The sequence below is a fragment of the Peromyscus leucopus genome, chromosome 20, assembly GCF_004664715.2.
Source record: "Peromyscus leucopus breed LL Stock chromosome 20, UCI_PerLeu_2.1, whole genome shotgun sequence".
In the NCBI taxonomy this organism is placed as follows: Eukaryota; Metazoa; Chordata; class Mammalia; order Rodentia; family Cricetidae; genus Peromyscus; species Peromyscus leucopus.
In genome coordinates this window covers 8,611,045-8,632,772 of record NC_051080.1, presented here as the reverse complement: position 1 = coordinate 8,632,772, position 21,728 = coordinate 8,611,045, and the positions used below count along the sequence as shown (strand labels likewise).

The following is a 21,728-nucleotide window of genomic DNA, read 5'->3' as shown; positions in this document are numbered from 1 at the left end:
TTTTGTCTAAAACAATAAAAGAAGCTTATAACTAATATCTGACAGACTCATTTGGGAGCAGGATATACGCAAGGCCTGCAGCTTGACCCCACATTCAGTGCAAGTATTCCATGTACCAGATGAACTTGAATTCCACCAGTGTCATGTCATGATTCAGGATTTTAAATTCTGGAAATTGCCGGTGTTTTTGAAATTTGGCTTCCCATTCTTCTCAGTTTGTGGGTGGCTTCATCTCCTTTATTAAGTGCCAGTCTACCATTGATAGGTTACACTCTGTCAGCCTAGTTACTCCTCCAAGAGTAACTGTTCCAGCTATTGTTCTACTGCATACCAGGAGCCATTGGTCCACTGCCTGTTCAGCTGCCTTCAAAGGAAGGGGCACTGTACCTTTTCTGGATTGCAAAGCCACTTCAGCGATGGCGCCATGTTGTCCTGGCCTCAGAGTATGCCTGTTGCCAAAGCTGTAACCACACTCCTGATCTTGTCAAGAATTGGCAGTCGTGTGTGTGTGTGTGTGTGTGTGTGTGTGTGTGTGTGTGTGTGTGGGTCCTGCTTGTCCATTTTGGACAGCATACTGTCAGCAGTTGATGCGAGGGCACTTTCTTGCCCAGTGGCTAACAATGAAAGTTAAATCCATGTGGAGGTTCTTCAATGCCCATATCTTCTCTGAAGTAGATTGGTGCTACCAGGAGCAGACATGTCTCATAATCATTAAAAAAAAAAAAAAACAGAAAAAAAGCTATGTTATTAAACATCTTAAATGTCATATTCTGTAGATCTCCTAAGGGTTTGAAGATGACCTATCTAAATTATATCTCTGCTTGACCTTGGAAACATACCTAATATGACTACAAGTTCAATTGTAATGTCTAACTACTAATTTTCATTTATTTATATCCTAATGGTTGGTAATAATAACATTCAAGGATTAATAAACTGCATTACATTGTTAAATGAACTATATAGGTATAATATCTTGAACAAGGTTAGAAATATATGTACAAAGTATCAATCTCAAATTGCTATCAATATGCATAATTTGTATATAATATACAAAAATCCAATCCAATGTAAAATATTTAAAACTAGTAGTTGCTTTCTAAAAAGTAGATTCAATAACCTACCTTTTTATCCTATCAAAGGAGCATGCACATTATTAGGTTTCATTGTGAAAATTTCAAACTCAATGTGTTTTATTGATTCTTCACCCTTGTCTTCCACCCCTGATCCTTCCCTTGGATGCCTCTGCATACCCTATGGCTTCCTTTCTGTTTTCATGTCTCTTGAGTCCTATACTGTCTTCCCTTCCTCAGCACCTCTTTTCTCCCTTCTCATAGTCTCTTCTCTAGTTTCAGGACCTATAGCCAGACTCAATCTCATTTATATACATCTAAGTAATAGAAGCTAGGGTCTGCATATGAAAGAAACACAAAGTTTCTGTCTTTCTTAATCTGTTATCTTGTTTATATATAATACTTCCCAGAGACATCATTTTCCTGAAGATGTTATGATCTATTTTTCTTTGCATCTGAATAAAATCCCACTGTGTATATGTACCGCATTTTCATGGTCCATCAATCTACATGATTCAGTCCTTGCTATTGTCAATAATGCAGCAATGAACAGGGATGTCTGTCTCTGCTGTGGACTATAGATTCCTTTGAGTGTGTGCCCTGGGGTGCTATAATTGTGTCTATGGAAGTGATAGTTCTGTTTTTTGAGAAAACTCTGTACTGATTTCCATTGTGGTTGGAGCTCACACTTCCATCACCCCTGAGTAAACATTCCTCCTTTCCCCCACCCTCAACAGCATTTCTTGTCGTCCCTTTTCTTCATGGTATGCATTCTAACTAAGGTGAGATGTAATCTCACAGTAGTTTCTTTTTTAAAAAAATATGGAACACTTCACAAATTTGCATGTCATCCTAATTTTCTTCATATTGTTCCAATTTTAATATATGCACTGTCAAAGTGAGCCCTCTCTCAGTAGTTTTAATATGCATTTTTTTTCTGGTGGCTAAAGGTCTCAAACACTTTATAAGTGCTTATTGGCCATTTGTGTTTCTTTTATTGAGATCTGTCCATTCATTTCATTAGCTCATTTGTTGACTGACAGATTTGGGGGTGAAGTATTTAATCTTGGCAGTTCTCGATCTATTTCCGATATTAACCCTATCTGAAGTATAGTTGCCAAAGCTTTTCTCCCGTTCTGCAGACAGTGTGCTCTATCCACTTGATAGTCCCCTCTGCTGTGTAGGATTCTTTTTCCATTTCAAGAAGTCTTACTTGTAACTTATTGAGCCTATTTTCTGTGCTGCTGGAGTCGTGTTCAGAAAGTTCTTGCCTATGCCTATATCTTGAAGTGCATCCTCTGCTTTCCTCTAGAAGGTCCAGCACTTGGGGTTTGAAATTAAGGTCTTTGATCCACTTTGAATTGATTTGGGGCAAAGTGAAAGTTATGGAGCTGTTTTCGTTCTTCTTCAGTTAGGTATCCAGTTTGGCCAGTGCCTTTTATTAAATACATTGTCTTTTCTCCAGTCCAGGTTATTTTGATACCTTCCTCGAAAATTAAGTAGTTACCGTTGTGTGGGTTTGTTTCTGGACCTTCTGCTCTGTTCCACTGCTCTGCGTATGTGTTTTTGTGTCCTTCCTGTGATGTCTTTGTCACTGTAGCACTGTGGTCTAGTTTGAAGTCAGGTGTGGTGATGCCTTCAGGTCTAATCCTTGAATGCGCCAATCTCAAAAAGGAGACAAAAACCAATCTTTCAGGGCTGACCTGCAAAACAGAAAACATATGAGCCTTTAGCACAGTGCCTAGTGCCAGCTGAGGCTCAAATATAGCACTGTATTGACTAGTTAATAAAAATAATATGTAACTTGCATATTACATGATTTGAGGATGGAACCAATGAGATAAAGACAAACTGGAGTACATGTAATTTATGGGAAGCACATATCGCCAGCTATAGATCACAAGTGGTAGGTCATTTATAGAAAGATGAAAGGACATTCTACTGATTACGAGAAAAACATGGTCTCTGACTTCATAGAAACCTTCTTGAATCTCTTTTTAGAGATCATTTGGTCCTGTAAAGACTCTGTGGTATTTGTTCAACTCCCAATTCATAGAGAAATAATTCCTCCCATTTTTAGGCACCAAAGTATAGCAGAGATCAAGTCATTCATGATGAAAACTGACCACCAATGTAGTATTTGTGCTACTGTGCATGACAGAAAGCAGGGATTTTATGCAAACATGGCTCAACTCTACGTCTCCATCTGTTGTTCCACCACAGTTATGGTGGCTTTTTGATACAGGGCTCCATTCTGAGTCCTTAGCCAGCTGCATACCTGTCTTCGTAGCATTCATGAATGTGACTCTGTGACTTCTCCAGGGGCTATAAATTCATGAGAGACCATTTCTCTTCCTTGAAAAAAACAAATATGTTCTATGGTTCAAGACCCAAATGCCTTAATTAAACCTTTTCTTATAAACCAAATTTCTACCATCTCCATCATGATTCTGATATACTGACTTCTAAATTTCCCTTGAAAAAATGTGTTACAAGGGTACACAGTCATATTATATATAAGCCAGGACACTTTTCATTGCTTGTTAGTAAAACCTCAACTCAAGCCAACTTAACTAGACGTAATTAACTTACATAAATGAAAGCATTCTGGGTTTCTAGCTTTGGCCGTGACAGGATCCATGTCTTCATCATGGCTCTCACTGTTACTCCATGGAGAGCTAGCTCTCTTCCAGGCTCCAGTGTGGTGCCTATAAACTCAGCATTTTGTGTGTGAAATTCACCTATTAATTTTAGTTTTAGTGGCTTTCCACCCTTTCTCCACAAATAATCACACCAACTCTGATGTGTCAATCTGGAAATCTCTCCTTAGCACAATTTTTAAACAAATCTGTTGCTTCTCTCTCTCTTTCTTTAATCGCTTAGCAGCTTCTCAGACAGGAAGCAGTGTTCTCGATAGTCCTGGCTGACAATGGCCATGGACAACCCTTCCTCTGTGACAGTCAGAGCACTAGGACAGTCAGGCAGACCTGGACATGCCCTCTCTGCCCCTGAGAGATGGAGACACCAATGGTAGAATTTGTCATGAGACAGAAATCAGACATATTATGCCCCAATCCTTTCTAAAGATTTTCAGGTAAATGAAAAGGTTCTCAAATACTCATCAACATATAGTGTAAAGCAAAATGTGACATGAAATACACACAGGCCTAACATGTGGAAGACAAATAAACTTAGCACCATAGGCAGATAAGCCTCTTGAGGAGATGTGCCAATGAACACACACGGAGAAGTGAGGGCTTAATAGTTTCTGCCTCCCTGTTTGCTCCTCATACTCCATAAATACTGCCTCATCAATCCTCCTAAAACTCTGCTTGAAAACTTATAGTGACTAATCTCCACCTACATGCCAATTCTTATTCTAAATACAGACAGAATTGTACTCAAATTCAGTCAATGATAGAAATGTATTATGCCCAAATAGAGCTACTTTTGTCTCTAAGTTCTAAGTTACTTGTTTGGGATTTACAGTATCACGTTTTCTTCAGTGGACGCTGCAAGAAAAAGTCTGTCTGGGTCCGGAGGGAACCGAGGGAGTGCTGCCAGCTTCTTGCTCATGGTTTTTTGGAGGGAATGCCTCCTCCCCTCTGTGTCAATGCCAGCTCCTCCTAACACCTTCACAGTGTGCCTGGGAAGCCAGGAGTTACACTGACTGGACTTCTCTAACAGATATGCAGAACCTAAGCCTATGTTTGTAACACAACAAATGCTTGACAGGTGTCTAAGGATTGTCTACTTGATTCCCAACCCAAATAGATGAGTAGTTGGGGACAGAATCATCACGTGATTCATTCTTTGTGCCATCAAACTCCTAGTCCATAGCCTAGAACAAAGGGAGATTTGTTGAATCAACTTCAGAGTGGACAAAGTTCATCCAAATGCCTCAGTATGCCTCATTCCTTCCTCAAACACTGAAAGAGAAGCGATAAATGAACATTTAGCCGTAATCATAGTAGTAATTTCTAGGACTTCAAGCTTAATGTTAAGAGGGGAAAAGGTGAACGTGATATATTTCCAAGTTCAATCAAAATATATACAGGGGCTGAGGCAGTAGCTTAGTCAATCAGTGGAAGCATAAAGACCTAAGTTGGATCCTAGGGTTCCTATGAAATAACTGAATGGAGTCCTATGTACCTGTCACCCCAAAGCTGAGGACAAAGACATGAGGACCCCTAAAGCTCATTGGCCAACCAGCCTAGCTGAATCTACAGGCTCAAGGTTCAGTGTGGGACCCTGTCTCACGACTTATAGTGGAGATCAATTGAGGAAGATACCTGATATTAACCTCTGTCTTCCACACATGCATGCAACATATGTGTACCTGCACTCTTAGACACATGCACATACACATGTACACACATGCAGAAACACACAAGTGCCCACAAACCAAAGTGGAAACATGAGAAATGTCACTTAAGCAGCTCAGTGGCATTTAAAGTGTAGATTAATCAGTGACTCAGAGTACAGCTTTCTTTTTTTGACTTTTCAATTATTATAAATAATAAACAGGATGATTTAATATAGTACTTACTGCCTGCTAAAATGTGTTCCTTAACTTAGAAAGCTGTATGACATCGTCAGCCTTTTAATGAATCCCCAAACCACAGCAGAAAGTTTTGTAAATTCCAAATTAGTGAAATTTTTATGTTAATAATGCAGTTGTTCACCTGTGGACTTCACACTATTTTCCAGGATTGTCTTATCTGCTATAAAGAGGCAACGATTACAATTTTTGCTCTATTGGTGGTTTAATAGAACAAAGATCACCTAATCTGCACTTGACTCATTCTCCACGCATCTGTTTTCAGAATAAATATGATAAAATTAGGAAGAGACAGTGAAGAGATTTCACTGAACCCTGATGGGTGTACATGTGAACAGGGCCTAAACATATAGAAAACTTCCTAGTATAAAAATAAAACCTTCTCTTAAAATTAAGTGACCCTTTGAGAACTTACTAGAAAAAAAGACTTACTTGGCTTTGCTTACAACAGATGACCTATTGAAAATAACACCTTGATTTATTAGTATCTGAATAAAAACATGCTTATCATATTCACATTAGCATGCACACTGATTTGAAAATGCATAGGAAGTTATAAAATTTTTTACTTCTTTCAAAAATCAAAACCATCAAACATATTTCTGCTATTCTTCTAAAGTGATTCCAGTTGTTTGGAATAAGGCTCTGGGAACCTGAGGAAGACTGGATAGAGAGCATCACTGGAACATTTTGATCTGGGATCAGTTGACTCAAAGTGGGTGACTAAGCCTCAGGAAGTCCCTAAAAATTCCTGAAAATGTGTTCACAGCAGAATTATTAACTTTGGCACTACTGAAATTTTGAACCAGATGACTGTAGAGTATTTAGCATGGCCCCTGGCCTTTTGATGTTTCTAGCACACTTCCAATCATGACTATCAAAGATGTCTCTAAATATTACAACATCCCCAGAGCACATTTTCAGAGAGCTTTTATCAGAATTCAAAGCAGGTCAAGAAAGGCATCAGCTTCAGTGTGGACCACACAGACATGTGTGATCATCTATTCATTGACATTTACCTAGATTTTACAAATAAATAAATAAATAAATAAATAAATAAATAAAACAAAAATAAAAACCCAACTCATTACTGGTACTCCTATAACATCCCTGAGAAATGGGGTGTATACAGGTCCGTTCCTTAGGATCTTTTGTGTTTCAAATCTCCCAACTACCAAAAGGCTTCAAAGCGTTTAGTGGTTGCATTTAAACATAAGTAGCCTTGTTAACCTCTTAGGTTGGTTGGAATCAAGGACTCCACTTTTCCCGTCTTGGTTTGATGCTCCAGTCCCTAACCCATGGCTGGACTTGTCTAATCTGATTAAATGAAGTGTGATCCCACACTCTGGGTGGGAGTTCCTTCTTCACCACCTCATGGGAGGAAGACTGCTCTGAAAGTGTGCCCCTGATGTCCTGATTTTCCCAGACAGCTTATTCTGAACCTATCACCTGGGAGATCTACTCCAGAGGTGACTGAGTCCGCCCAGCCCCTGCTGCACTGTGGGCTTGGACTCCTTTGCAATGGATTCTTTTTGGCTCCATGTGGGTTTGGCCCCGTGTGCAGGTCGTGGGTGTCACGTGAGGTATGAAACTTGCATTGCCTCTCTAGCTCCTTCTCGGAAACCCTGGTGAAAGACGGGGTGCGTACCCTGCTCTCCTCCCCTCTGTCACTATTTGGCCTCTCACAGACATCATCACTCCGCTGACAATATTCTTGTCAAGTCTTCCTACACACGGCTGCATCCAGAGGCGGCTCTTGAACTCCTGTTCTACTGTGTTGACCCAGGTGACCATCCATCTCCCTTCAGTCACTTTTCCTGTTGCATTCAAGGACACCAAGTCCCCTGGCCTTCCTCTCACCAGAGTTTCATTTTTTTCTCAGCCTCAGTCTCTCCCTGCTTCTGGGTTTCAACTCAAGCCTCTAGGTATTGGAGAGAGGCTCGGGCCTCAGCTACGAGTCCTCATTCCCCATTTTTTTGTAGCCACTCATTCCTTTAACAACCTCTTCCAGTTTCAGAACTTGAATGCTACCTGTATGCCCGTGACTTCAAAAAAAAAAAAAAAAATCTACCTCCAACATGGGATCGTCTCCTGAAGTCTAACTTGGTATGTTCTGCTGCCTCCTACACAGCATTGCAAACCCAGGATGTCTAAAACTTAGCTGATGGTCTCCCCTGTGAAATCTAACGCACTCCAATGATGATTCTATCCTGCCACGAGCACAGGAAAAACCCTTGACCCTTGACCCTCCTATCCCATATCACCATTATTATGTCAGGTAGCATGTTTGGCTCTGTCTTTAAAAATCTATCCACTTCTTGGTACCCACAGTGTTGTTACTATGGTTTCTCCTCTGAAGGTTGTTCCCATGATCCTCCTGACTAACCTCCTACGTCCCTTCTCCTTTTAGTCTGTTCTAAATGAATTGACCATTGAAAAACTTAAAAGCTCCCATCATTTGCCTGCTCCTGCTCTCACTCATTTATAGTAAAAGAGAAAGACCTTACACTAGTCTAGACTCTGTCCCTTAACCTCTGACCTCCCTTACCACACTCCATGAGGTACTCATCACACCTTACAGCCACACTGCCCTTTTTGCTGTCCTTAGAACCAAACATCATAAAATCCCTACCCACTGACACCTGCTTCTATGGACTCCATTTTCTCTCTTAGATATTGAACTTAGTTTCACTCTGTTGCTGTGATAAAATGTCCTGACCAGAAGCAGCTCATGGGAGGAAAGGATTTATTTGGCTCTCAATTCCAAGTTACAATCCATCATTTCAGGGATGCCCCAAGGTGGGAATTCAGCCAGTCAGTCACATCACATCCACCCTCAGGAGCAGAGAGAAATAAAATGTAGCCTTGCTCGATCAGCACTCAGCCTGTAGAACCTAGCCCGTAAGCTGGTGCTACCAGCATAGAGTTGGCCTTCCCACATCAATTAACAGTGAAGATGGGGGTGGGGAGGAACAGCAAAGATAGTCCCTCAGAGACATTCTCACAGACCAATCTGATCTAGATAATTCCTCCTTCAGACTCTCTAACCAGGTAATTCCTAATTGCATCAAGTTGACGGATCAAACTAGCCAGGAAAGATACTATCCAGTCTGAAATGCTCTTCCCTCAGAAATCTTCATGACACTGAAATAAGGTGCACTGAAGTTAAGTCGTTATGCAGCATGGGGAAAAAAACAAAACAAAACAAACAAAACCCACAACAGGCAAAGCCCTAAAGACAAAACAAAGAGTGTGAAGAGAACATGCATTTAATATGGCTTGGAGTAAAGAGAGATGGTGGATAGAGAAGGTGGGATGAGAATTCAATAGAGACAGTTAAAACAAAACTAAACAAAACAAAAACACCTGTGTAGGCTCAATTACCAAAGTTAGACTTCAAAATAGTGACAGAATAATCATGGAGAGATGACTCCATGATTAAAGATCTGTCTGTGAAAATGAGGGGGCCAGAGTTCAGATCCCCAGAAGCCATGGAAAATCTAGGCAGATGTAGCAGCCTTGCTTTAATTCCAGCCTTGGGAGGCATAGGTGGGGGATTCACAGAGCGAGGTGCTACAAGTGACCTCTGGATGTCACCGAGAGACCCTGCCTCAAAATAACAAAATGGAAGAGTAATCAAAGAAGATTCTCAGCATCCACAGTAGGCTTTCCACTTGCACACACACCACACATACACATAAGAACCGGAAATAAAAGTGATAAGAGGTCTCCTACCTCTCTCTGCCATGGGGAACTCTCCTCTCCATCCTATTAGCCACTTCTCTCCATGGTCTCATTTGAAGACCTCGTTGACACCAGATATTGAATTATTTCTAGCACTCTTAATCTCAGGCATTAACTTTTCCAATTGCCAGATCACAGTGTATGTATTCACACAGCTCACAGTCTTCACTTTCTCCAGAACCCTCACGCCACGGACCCAGCACTTTCTCACTAACAATCGGCCCCTGCTTGTCAACACTTCTGTCCAGCAACCTTCCCAGAGTCTACTAACCATATCCCTCATCTCCCTTACTTCTTACCCAGCTATATTCCACTGCCAGCAAAACCAAGCTGTGCATCTTCCTTTCTCATATATGCAATTATATACGAGTACAAGAAAATATGTGGGTGTGTCCCTCCTAAGGAAGGTCTGGTCCACACAGGGGGCTTTTCATCCAGCGGCTCTTACCATCACCAAGCCAGACTCCTTTTTATCCTTTCCTGCAGTGCTGTGATCCCTTCCCAACAAAACCATCCCATCATCATCACCATCACAGTATTTTCTAGTCAGTCCCAACTTGAAACAAAGAAAGGGATCTGTCTGATTTTACTGCACAAACCCATCCAGCTTCCACCCTCCCTCTCTCCATTCCTTCACAGACCAACTTCTTCACACGTTTTGTGTCTCTCATCCCATCCTCTTCCTCACTTTCCATCCTCTCTTCAGCCACAGTAGTTTGGTTTTTCCTCCTTATGACTCTAGTTAAGGCTGTTTCTGTCCAAGTCACCGCCATTCTCCCCCATTGCTGGATTTGCACACTGTCCCTCTGCCTTCGGCTCACACGCCAGCAGCATGGCTCAGGAGGTCCCGTTCTTCTTCCTTGACTTATTACCTGGATTACCTCATTCCTGATGACACCTTTCACTGTCTGTTTTAGAAACTGCTTGGCGTTACTTGAAATCCCTCCCAGACTTCTCTGTTATGGTTTTTGAAAGAAGAGTCCTTCTACTAAGAATGCAATTAAGCTGATTTTTGATCTCCGCATAAGCTTTGCCACATTGCATTTCTCTGTCTCATCCCCACACCAATGTTGGAAAAGCACCATTGGCTCTTTCTGTCAATTGTATCCACATTCTCTGAGCCACAGTATGGTACCACATTTACTTCATCTTTGATTACCAGATCCTTGCACCTCTGACTGGCCATGTTGGTTTTATGACATACTAATTTGTCTTTATTTAAAATTTCAAAGAAATTCCCACATGGATCCCAGATGTTGGCCATTTAATGCGGGAAGGTGTTTCCTCATTACACAAATGTGGTATGTGTCTAAAATATTGGCATTGTTTAGTTTATGAATTACTTAAAATAACTATATCGCAAAAACAATGGTTCATGGGTGAGTCATAAATTAAACAATGCCAATTTTTTTTATGTGTACCACATTTGTATAATAAGGAAACACCTTCTTGGATTAAATCGTCAACATCTGGAATCCATGTGAGGGCTTTAAAAAAAATTAGTGTTGCATTTTCTTAAATTTTTCCTGTGCATAAAAAAAATCCAAAATGAAGGTAATTTTACAAAAAAATATCCTGTCCAAATATCCTTACAAGTAGTGAGTTTCTTGGCAATGTAATTTAAATAGCATTAGAAGAATGCTAAGGGAGGCCGTCCTTCACTTTTATTAATTCCGGGCCTTTTACTATGATATACATTGGGATAAAATGTACTGGTCCTGTAAATGATCTACCATGTTTAAACCCCCGAGTCCTGTGAATTTGACTTCATTTGAGAAAAATGCCTTTGAAGATGCAATTGAGTTTAAGGATTTTGAGACATGATCACTCTGGATTTGGTTTGAATCCAATGGCAGGTGTCCTTACAAAGGAAATACAGAGAAAAAACTGTGACACACAGAAGAGAACATCTGGGGGACACCATCTTAAGAGAGTCAGGTAGAGTCATATAATTTAAATCATGAGTCACCAGGAGTTGACAGGGTCCTCTTCCTCTAGTAATACCACTGTGTGTATGTGTATGTTTGTGTGTGTACCTTATGAAGTAATTATATCACTATATCTTTTTCAAATATGACATGCCTGTTTTTTCAGCTTCAATTAACGTGAAGAACTGGATAGTTCTGTTTTGGGTTTGAATAATACTCAAAGTTTCCTGGCTCTCTGATAACCCTGGAATATTCTGACCTCAAACACTTCTCAAAACACCCATAATTTTATCATTTAATCAACCTAGAGAAAAGAACCATAAAATTGTGATAATTGTAGATGATGTGGGCGTACCGACCTTATATAATCATTCAAAGTGGTGGCAGATGACACAGCTCTCTGAGTTTGAATCCTATCCACTTTGAGGACAGCAATACAGACTCAAAACATTGACTCAATAATGCAGACATCTGGGTAGTGTAGAAATCTGAGAGAAGGGCACAAACCGAGGGAAGTAGTCTATCACCCCATATTACTACTTTGCTGCTGGCTCTGTTGAAGGTCAAGCATGTACATATGCTTGGACTATAAATGCATAGGGAACATTCTGATAGGCTTCCTAGTGGCATTTTAGAAGACATTGTCCCTTTAGTATGTTTGATATGCCTTGAAACTGAACGCTCCCGAGAGTAATACCAAATTTGCTCAACTTCCATTCATCCGCCGAGAATTTTTTTTATTATAAACACAATAGATTATTTTACTGAAGAACAGGGTCCTGTGGTCATTCTTCCCATACCCTGGCATCTTCTTGGTGTACCCCCAAGAACTAAAAGAGTTACAATAGAAGAGTGAAGCCATCGTGGTTTTGAGTAATTTTTAATGATGTGGGAAGATGGTCTGTGAACAAACAGAATAGAAAAGCAGGGAAACTGGATAGACACTACAATCCAAATCTGTTTAGACATATGTATTTACATGCTTGTACATTCAAAAGTAGCTGAGTTTTTTTCCCCTAAGAGGACCGTCTACTGCAATTTCACAACTTTTACTTTGTTAGCTGTTTTCAGGTGCATTTATTTATAACCAAAAATAAAAAAAATAACATAATGTAAATAAAGTATTAGCTAGACAAACAAACAGACTAAAAAAAGAGACAGGGTTTGTTGTGGACAAAGGAAGCTAGTGAATTCTTCTGGAAGCCTCTCTGACTCCTGACTCTTGTGACAACAGTGTCTGGGAGGAATGGCAGGTGCCATGTGTTTTCTGAGGAGTAGAGCTTTAAGAAGGCTCCCATTGCAAAGGGAGATGAGGTCTGGAGCATGCTAGTTTCTTCCCTTAAAATTGCTGGAGCCTTCCAGGAGTAATAGGAGATATTTCAAGAATTGTATGGCAAGGCGGCTAATTTAGAAGCTCTTTGAGGACAAGGACCTTTTTTCTTCCTCATATTTATCTACATAGAGGAAAATGTCTCAATCATAATGTCCAGCAGATGCTGAAATAGAAAGAAAACATGGGGAGAAAATTCCAAGTGCCTGGAGGTACAGTCCAGCAAACTTTAGAACATGTGGAATAAGCTTCATTGTGTCAATGGCTGCAAGATCTTCACAGAATCGTTGGCCTTAGGGATGGCTGGGTCTTGCTGAACACTAGGAAGAATGCAGTTTAGAAATGGAGATATCGGAAAGGCGGCTTATGGTATAGAATATTTATAATTTTATATTTAAAGTTAAAAAATGTATTGATTTGGGGGAGTCAAATGGGAGTCTGGATGCTGGAGGTGGGGATCTGGATGCTAGGGGAGTCTGAAAGTTACAGTGTGGTCATGTGGATGGGTTTTAAATCCTGATAATCACTTGACGAAATAGTTGGCTTTCTTGTTTATTATTAAAAAGACAGAGTTGTCTTTTAAACATTAGTGATAATCATCTTCAATGTCTCCAAAGCCTATGATCATCTCTAACCTATTTATATATTTCTAATCCCTAAATATTAAAAAATACATTCATTTCATCTACTTCTACTTACAAACCAATTGAAAATGCCTTTTGAGGTGTTTTTTTTTTTTTTTTTCAATATTTCATTCCCCAGGATTCTATGTTCCTGGTATTAATTACAATCAGTATTTCTCTGGAAAGTGGACAAGAAGTATACTAATATGTTATCACTTCCAGAAAAGAATCTGCAACTATTCAACAGAAAATGCTCACACAAAGCTAGGATAAGGGTGGGGTCAGCAGAGAATAAGAAGAGAGAGCTCTCTAGCAAGGGCCCAGCCATAAACTCCAATCCAGACAAGATAATGCAAAGAAAAGGCATGTGTACCATAGCTATACTGTGTGTGAGGGCACGTGTGTATACCATGGCTATGGTGTGCGTGTGAGAGCACATATGTGTGTAGCATGGCCATGCTTGTGAGGGCACACATGTGTGTGTGCACTGCGGAAGATACTCTAAAGGCACGTGTAGTCGGAAGGTTTCTCCGGTCCCGCCCAGCCCCGCGGTCCCAGCAGGCACACATGTGTGTAACACAGCTATGCTTGCTTGTGAGGGCACAAGTGTGTATACTGTGGCTATGCTTGTGTGTGAGGGCACAGTGTGTATATGGCTATGCTTATGTGAGGGCACACGTGTGTGTACTACTACTATGCCCCAGTAAACTGTCTTTCTAAAGTGTCTTTCCTAAGCCTAGACACATTCCAGAGTGGAAGACAATTGAAATCCTGACCTGCATATTTGAGCACCAGGCCATTCTTACATGGAGACGTTCTATTGAGTCTCAGAGCTCCTGGGGGAAAATCATTCAAGCCATAATTCACCCATTTCTATAACCTGGACCATCAAAAGCCCTTGACAAGTCTCTCTCATTCCAGTTTCAAGTTATTCTCAAGAAACGATGGCCACGTGCAAGTAAGTACTTTATGATTTTCATCAGTAAATGATGAAAACAAAGACATGCTCATCATGCACTGAGGTGACTTCTCTGAACTAGAGTCCACAGGGGCCTCAGAGTTGAAGACTGGCAATTCTTTACCCAAACTTAAAAATCTAATAGAAAGGAGAATATTGATGAGAACACTGTTCCCCAACCCCGAGGCTGCAAAATACAATGTACTCCTGACTTCCTTCGGCAAACCTTATCACAGTGTCCCTCAGGCTTCTCTTGCAGGGCTTCCCGTAGCTGTGTGAATACACGCATACAGCATCCTGTAGCTATAGGAATACATGCACGGTGCCACATACCCCACAGGGTTGGTAAGACCTTACGGCATGAACTGGATTGCCCGGGCATAGACCCCTTACTTTACTAATGCCGTGACTCTGGGTGATCACCTCTGCATGCAGTGCCTCAGCTGCCTTGGTGGAGAAACAGGAACCCTGGTCAGTAAGACCGTTGGCATCACAGGGCTATGGCCACGAGGGATAAATGAGCCGACAGACCCTAGATGCTCAACACAGTGTCGGGCAAGACAGAACAGCCTACAGATGCAATAAGGTCAGGACTAGAGGAAGTACCCTGTGTTTTCACTTTGCAAACAGGTTGTCAGAGTCATCAGATCCCTGGCTCCCACTTCTCACAAGGAAGCTCAAAGACAACCTTCTAACATGACCTTTAGGGAACATAAAGGTGGCAAAGGCACCAGCTAACGTACCAACGCAAGCGCCATTCATTAAAACAGAATTCCCTGGTGTTGATCACAACTGTTGCTTTCTCAAATATTCTCCCTTCTGCACACTACACCCTCGGAGCCCAGAGCTGAGAAGGTAAGCCCCATCACTTCCCCACTTGCTCACGAACAAAATGTCCCATAAAGCTCTCCTAGTTGCATTGTTTGCCCAAAGATTCATTCAAAATCACAGTTTCCTTTTTTTTTTTTTTTTTTTGCTTTATTTCCTGCAAAGTGAAACATTTTTTTCATGAACTTAGAATTAATATATTTGGATAACTAAGAAAATCATTACCAGAAATATGATTTTATACAAAGACTATTTCAGAGTAATCATAAAACATCTGGGTGGTGTCTGTTAATTTATAAAACCACCTAACATATGTAGTATGAACCAGCTAGGTGGAAAAGTCAGACCGTAGTGTGGGATCAGCACTGACCACGGAGCCCATTGGTGCTGTGATTTTTCATCCTGTTAGAGACAGTTTAAGAATGGAGACACAGGCTTAGGTTTTGGGGCACTGATTACAAACTAGTTGGCAGAGATAATCAAAAAGTTACTGAATGCTGGCTGATCCACTGTCTGACAAACCTTCCACTCAGGCGTTTATTTTATTCAGAAAACCCTGGTTTAGGATAACCCCTACAGAGAAGAGATCAAAAAGCCAATTCACAGATAAATGCAGACCTTCCTCACTGATAGCCTCATCTATCTCAGACCTGGAAACTAGAAATACTGATAACTACTTTCAAAAATTGTAGATTCCTGTTGAGTTTATCCTCTCTGTCATCATTATGTGTCTCTAGCTGTGGCTCATTTGATTACGACTGCGGAGCTTGCTAAAATTCACTTACACCTGGATACCAAAAAAAAAAAAAAAAGCCAGAAGATGAGAATTTTTGCAAACATAATTCATTGTGTGGCATTGGAGCCAAAGTTTTGCATTATTTGGAAAAATGAATATTTGCTCAATTTTTTTCTTCATATAAAAAAAGAAATTTGCGCCATGTAAAACTTGGAGAGAACTGGTTTCTGCTAATGTATTTAATGAGCATTTACATACATATACACAGACACACGCATATATACATACACGTATTCAGAACAGGCCGTGGACCGACACTGGCTCTTATCTTTCAGTCCTATTGTACCTCCTGGGAGGTTCTACTCCATTTAGACACTGAGCCTCCGTCTAGGGCTAAATAAGAAACAGCAGACTGGCTCTCCTAAGGCATCCGCTCAGGTATCGTGCCAAGGTGTTAGTTTAAGGCAGGGTTGAGACACACGCTAACTGGCTTTAACCCCAATGTTACAGGCTATGGGTTCCCTTCGATGAGCATGGCGCATGCTCCCTTCAGATGGCGCTAGTGAGTCCATCCTTGTCTCCAGCGTCCTTCTCAGGACCCAAGTACAAGGCACCTCGGAGTGAATTTGCTTCTGGCACCCTTGCGTTCTCCTGGGTCAGTCTTTCTGCGGGTTCTGGAGAATTCTCCCTCCAGCTGGGGCTTGAGTGCGGCTGGGAGACTTCCCACAGGGCAGGGCACGGAGGAGGGAAACCCACCGCGGGCCGCGCGAGCCTCTCTTCTTGAAGACTCACTTCTTGGAGGCACCTGTTGGAGAGCACTTCTTTTTCTTTGGAATTCCGCCATTTCATCCTTCTGTTCTGAAACCAGATCTTCACCTATCGATAAAATAATCAGGCAAAAAAAAAAATCCACTTATTCCAGGTACAGAGCTTTAGTGTTTTACTTATTTCTTTTACTCGGGCCTCATACATGCTAGGCGACCACATAGTCAGCCCCTTCCTTCTGCGTTTTCAACTGTCCACTGCTTCTGCTACACATTCTGCAGAATTCCTTACTGAAAAACCCCTGTGGATTTTCCTGTGGGTTCCTTGGAAAGCACCAGAAAGATCAACATAACATCCCATGTACTCTTCTAAACAGAGCGAGTGTGGGATGATGACCACATACTGTATTTTTGGTGGGTTTTGAAATTAACTTTAAAACATTATTTAATCTATGCTAATACATATATGCAAGAAAAATTTACTAGTATAGGCCCTGTGTGTTTTGATTTGGGGGTATTAGGTTTAGTTGGTTGGTTGACATGGAGGGTGTATGTGTGTGTGTGTGGTATGTTTTCACATGTGTATGTATACACTATTGTGTGTGCTTGTGTGTGTGTATGTGTATATGATGTTTGCATACATGTATTATGTGCATTGCAGGGTGTTTGTATGTGTGTGGGGTGTGTGTGTGTGTGTGTGTGTGTGTGTGTGTGTGTGTGTGTGAACTACAGGCGATTTTATGGTTTTATGAGGTATTCATTTCACATCTAAGGATGCTGAGGTTTGGAGGGATTAACCAACTCAAGAGCACACAGCAGAGCAAAGGGAAGAGCTTCAGCCCCTGGTATCAGGCTGTGTTGACATGCAGACCTCACCACAAGCTTTTAACATTAAATTAGCAATACATTTTGTAATGCTTTGATAAATGTGGGCTTTATACAGCTTCCAAGTTTTGATTACTCCCAGGATTTATCAAACTATGATAATTAGTTCCAATAAATAACAAATGATTGTAATTAACCCAGAAGGTAGTTTGATCTGAATCATAACTTCCCCCACCACACCGCAACTTGACTCTGTGATCAACCACCCTATCCACTGTACACTCGGCCATCCTTGATGAGGAGAGTTTCCAACTACTTCCCCGGCATTTCAAAAGCAGAAAAAGTCATTGCCACTACACTACATCCTTGCACTGACAATTTACATTTTCATTTTGAAACAACAACAAAACCCTAGTTAAACTCAGTGAGTCTAGAAAAATGAATGCTTGAAAGGCAATTCTAGGATAAAGGGGATAACGGGAAGAGAAAAACTAAAAAAGGATGGGCGTGACAGGTATCAGAGCATATTATATACATGTGTGGAACTATCACCAAAAAACTCAATCATCATTTGTAAAAGACTTCCACTAGAAAAAAAACATTTACCCAAGAAAATAATTATTAAAATATAGCAACCAAGAGGGCTGGGGACACATCTCAGTAAACAGAGCCCTCCCCTAGCATGTGTAAGGCCTGAATCAAACCCCAGAACCCCAAAACAGAAACAGAGCTTGATTTAAGCAATCTCTTAATAAAAAGCCATGAAATAGTTTCTTCACAATCAATTGAGAAATACATATATTTAGTGGAACATACAGAAGTCAAACCTCTCTCAGTGGACACAAAAACAACCCCAAGTGGATTAAATAGCTAAACATAAAAAGAAAACTACAAAGGTTCCAGAAGAAAATACATGAGATTGTAATTATAGTCTTGAGGACACGAATTCTTTTTAAAGCAAATCATAAAACAACAAAGATAACAAAGCTGAGAAGACAGAGTTGGCTACATAAAACAGAAATTTCTGTGCAAATAAACACACTATAAACATATGAAAGAAACAAAAAAACCACTCAAAAGAATTCAAAGTAGGAATCTGGGAGATATTTGCATACATAGCTTCACAGCAGTATTATCTATAATATTCAAATATTGGAAATAATCAAGATCATCAATAGATGAATGGTTATGCAGATATAGCAATCCATACAACGAAATATGATTCAGCTTTGGAAAGAAAGGTAATTCTGAAACTTGGAACAATATAGATGAACCTTGAAGACATTGTTAAGGAAATTAATTCAATTAATAAAATGCTGTATGAGTCCACTCATACAAAATTCTTATACTCAATATGTCTCTATACTACAACAGAAAATAGAATGGTAATTGGCAGGGTCCTGGGGTGGAGGGAAGGAGGAGGTGTTGGCTATGGGGTAGTTGGCCGGGGCCTGGGGTAGGGTAATAAGGAGGTACTGGGAGCTGATACAGAGTTTCAATGTTACGAGATGAAAAAAGCTCTGGAGATGAATTGTGGCAACAGTTATGCGATGGTGTAAATGCACACAGTGACACTGAAGTTAGAACTTTGAAAGGTTAAAATGTTGTGTTTTGTATACATAGTTTACCACAGTAAAGAAACACACAAGTGTGGACAGAGATGCTGAAATATCTGTAACAAGAAAGTGGAGCTAACCTCAATATTCTAAATATCTTGATTAATATCCCAAATAATTGCTGCATGCCAACGAAAGTACAGCCAGTGGAAAATATACAACCATAAAAGCCAATTCATATACTGCACATTGCCAATAAATTATCCAAAGCCTCTAAAATTCTGGTAGCTAGGAAAATTCAAACTAAAAAATAGTAAGTACAACCATCTACAAGGTTGATAAGGCTTTTCAAAGTAATAAAAGATAAAGGGTTTGCAATAAAAGGACTCATATGACTGGAAATTTTATATAAATCAGTATCTAGATTGATCTAAGACTCTTTGGAAGGACTTTTAATCTTTTAGAATTTGCAATGTATACATGGACATTTTAATATATAAATTCTGCAGGGTTTCTCTGTGTAGCCTTGGCTGTCGTGGAACCACAGACCAGGTTGGCCTTGAACTCAGAGATCTGCCTGCCTCTCGGGTGCTGGTATTAAAGGTGTGTGCTACCACCACCCAGCTACAAAACTTATTTTTTAAGTACACAAAGAAATGCAATGCCAAAACCCAGAAGGAACTCAAGGCTTGGAATGTCTTACATATCCACAGGATGATATATAGTGAGGTTCACATGAGATAAAATGAAAAAGATCTACAGGTCAGGCACAAAGGACCCATCTTGTAACACTTGAGAAAAGGAGCAGAACAGTACACATGGCCAACTGTGGCTGCTCCTGACAGCCAAAGCTGGGAGGAATGCATGTGATTGTCATCAGCAAAATGGCTTGTGTCACCATGCAGTGACGATACAGCAAAATAGTGCAGAAACATTTGCCATGGTATAAAGAATCTCCCCTAAGAAAATGCTGCAGAAGCCACATACAAAGAACTCGTACTAAAAGGATCTGTTTACACAAGGGGTAGAAATGTGTTCTACACTCATCTACCTCGCTGGGAGCCGGGATGGTGTGTGACCTTGAAGAACACAGGCTGACTAGGAGGGGCTATCAGAGCTTCCCTGACTTGTGAAACGCCAAAAAGGACACACAGAGGCCATCACACTGACAAATACAGTTAGTCACACACATACACATTCCAGGTACCAACTTTTTTGCAGAGCAAGGATAATACAATGGATAGCAAACACTTCCTAGGATCCTTGCAGGCATTAAAGGACATCAAATGCTGGGTCACCAGTAAGCATCATGCAAGCATGAGAGTAATTGCAACTTGTGCATGCCCATCCTATATACAAATTTATTTTGAGTCTGTTGTTTCAGTAAACTGAACCAAGGAGCATTTATAAATAGCAGTAAAAATGAAGCTGGATTGAAGAGATGTAAGGTGGACTTTCATTTGTAACTTTAAGTTCCCTTCCGTATGCCATAGCTGATAAGCATGGAAGTTAATAAAATGCTAAATTATTTATTCAATGCTCCCCTAAATTCAATACAACAAAAAGCATCCATTCTGAGATACCTGAACTTTCAAAACAATATAATTAAGTGAAACTATGTGCTTGGGCTTACGAGCCATTGTTTTCCTTGGTGTGGGGAGACTGTAGCCTTCCCTACAGCTTATAAATGACTGGGATTTGATATCAAGTGTCTCTGTAGAGTGCTGCACAGACAGTCAGAGACGCTCACACTTACTCAGCACTCGGCAAGGTGGAATGCAGCCCCTTCCATCTCTCAGCATCCGCTTCAAGCTGACAGACAGCCCTGGGCTCCCCCTGAAATCCTGACCTGCGGATTTTCTCCGCCCTGACCATGGGTCTTCTCATCCCTGCCTGTGGCACTCCAGCCAAGCCCAGGGAGGCCTCTGCCACCCACTCTCCTGCCCCTGAGGGAGGTGTGTCACCTGACTTCCTGGGGTTGTGGACTTTGACAAGGCTGCTGCCTCTGGACAGCATGGGAGGCATAGAAGGCTGCAGCTCTATAAATAGCTTTGGCAACCACTGACCCACACATCATGGCAATGTTGCTATCTCACCTCCACGGGGTAAGTGATGTCCGGGGATGCCAAGAGTGTGACCATCCACCAAGCACAGGGTCACAAACAAAGTAGACCCTAGATCTACTGTATCTACTGAATCTACTATAGCCACTGATCCATTCATATGCAAAACAGCTCCAACGCTCATTAAATTCAGACCGAGCAATCAACTAAGGTTATGGACTAAGAGCCCCCTACCACACAGCATACTGCTTCGTACAACTACAAAGTACTGGGGACGGCATGGCAGCTTGTGGAACACAGCACTTCCCCAGGGAAAGCAATCAAGGGCAATAGGAATTTCACACACTAGGACACCTTTGACACAGTGTCTTTTCCCCTTCAGCTCCTTCACACCAGTTCAAAATGTCCTAGTGGATGTGGGTCTACTGGGGAAGTGGAACGCCTGTTGCATGTCAGCGACCACCATCCCCTTCAGCTAGATGCCTTCGCACTGGCTGGGTTTTTATGTCAACTTGGCACAAGCTACAGCCCTCTGAGAGGAAGGAACCTCAGTTAAGGAAATGCCTCCATAAGATCAAGCTGTAGGCAAGCCTGTAGGGTATTTTCTTAACTAGAAATTGATGGGGGGGGGTGCAGCTCATGGTGGATGGGGCCACCCCTGAACTGGCGGTGCTCCGTCTTGTACGAAAGCAGGCTGAGCAAGCCATGTGGAGCAGGCTAGTAAGCAGCATCCTTCTAC

General features: G+C 41.1%; 1 protein-coding gene and 1 pseudogene across 1 annotated transcript in view; both read right to left on the bottom strand.

Annotated features, from left to right (window-relative positions):
• Positions 1–1,889: 1,889 nt before the first annotated feature.
• LOC114693093 lies at positions 1,890–1,977 on the bottom strand (annotated as a pseudogene).
• A 13,216-nt stretch (positions 1,978–15,193) lies between these two features.
• Dbx2 (developing brain homeobox 2) overlaps positions 15,194–21,728 on the bottom strand; it is a 29,630-nt gene continuing 23,095 nt past the window's right edge. The window contains exon 4 of the mRNA XM_028869299.2: positions 15,194–16,657. Coding sequence (XP_028725132.1) covers positions 16,331–16,657 — 327 coding nt within the window. The 3' untranslated portion in view covers positions 15,194–16,330. The remainder of the gene's footprint in view (positions 16,658–21,728) is intronic.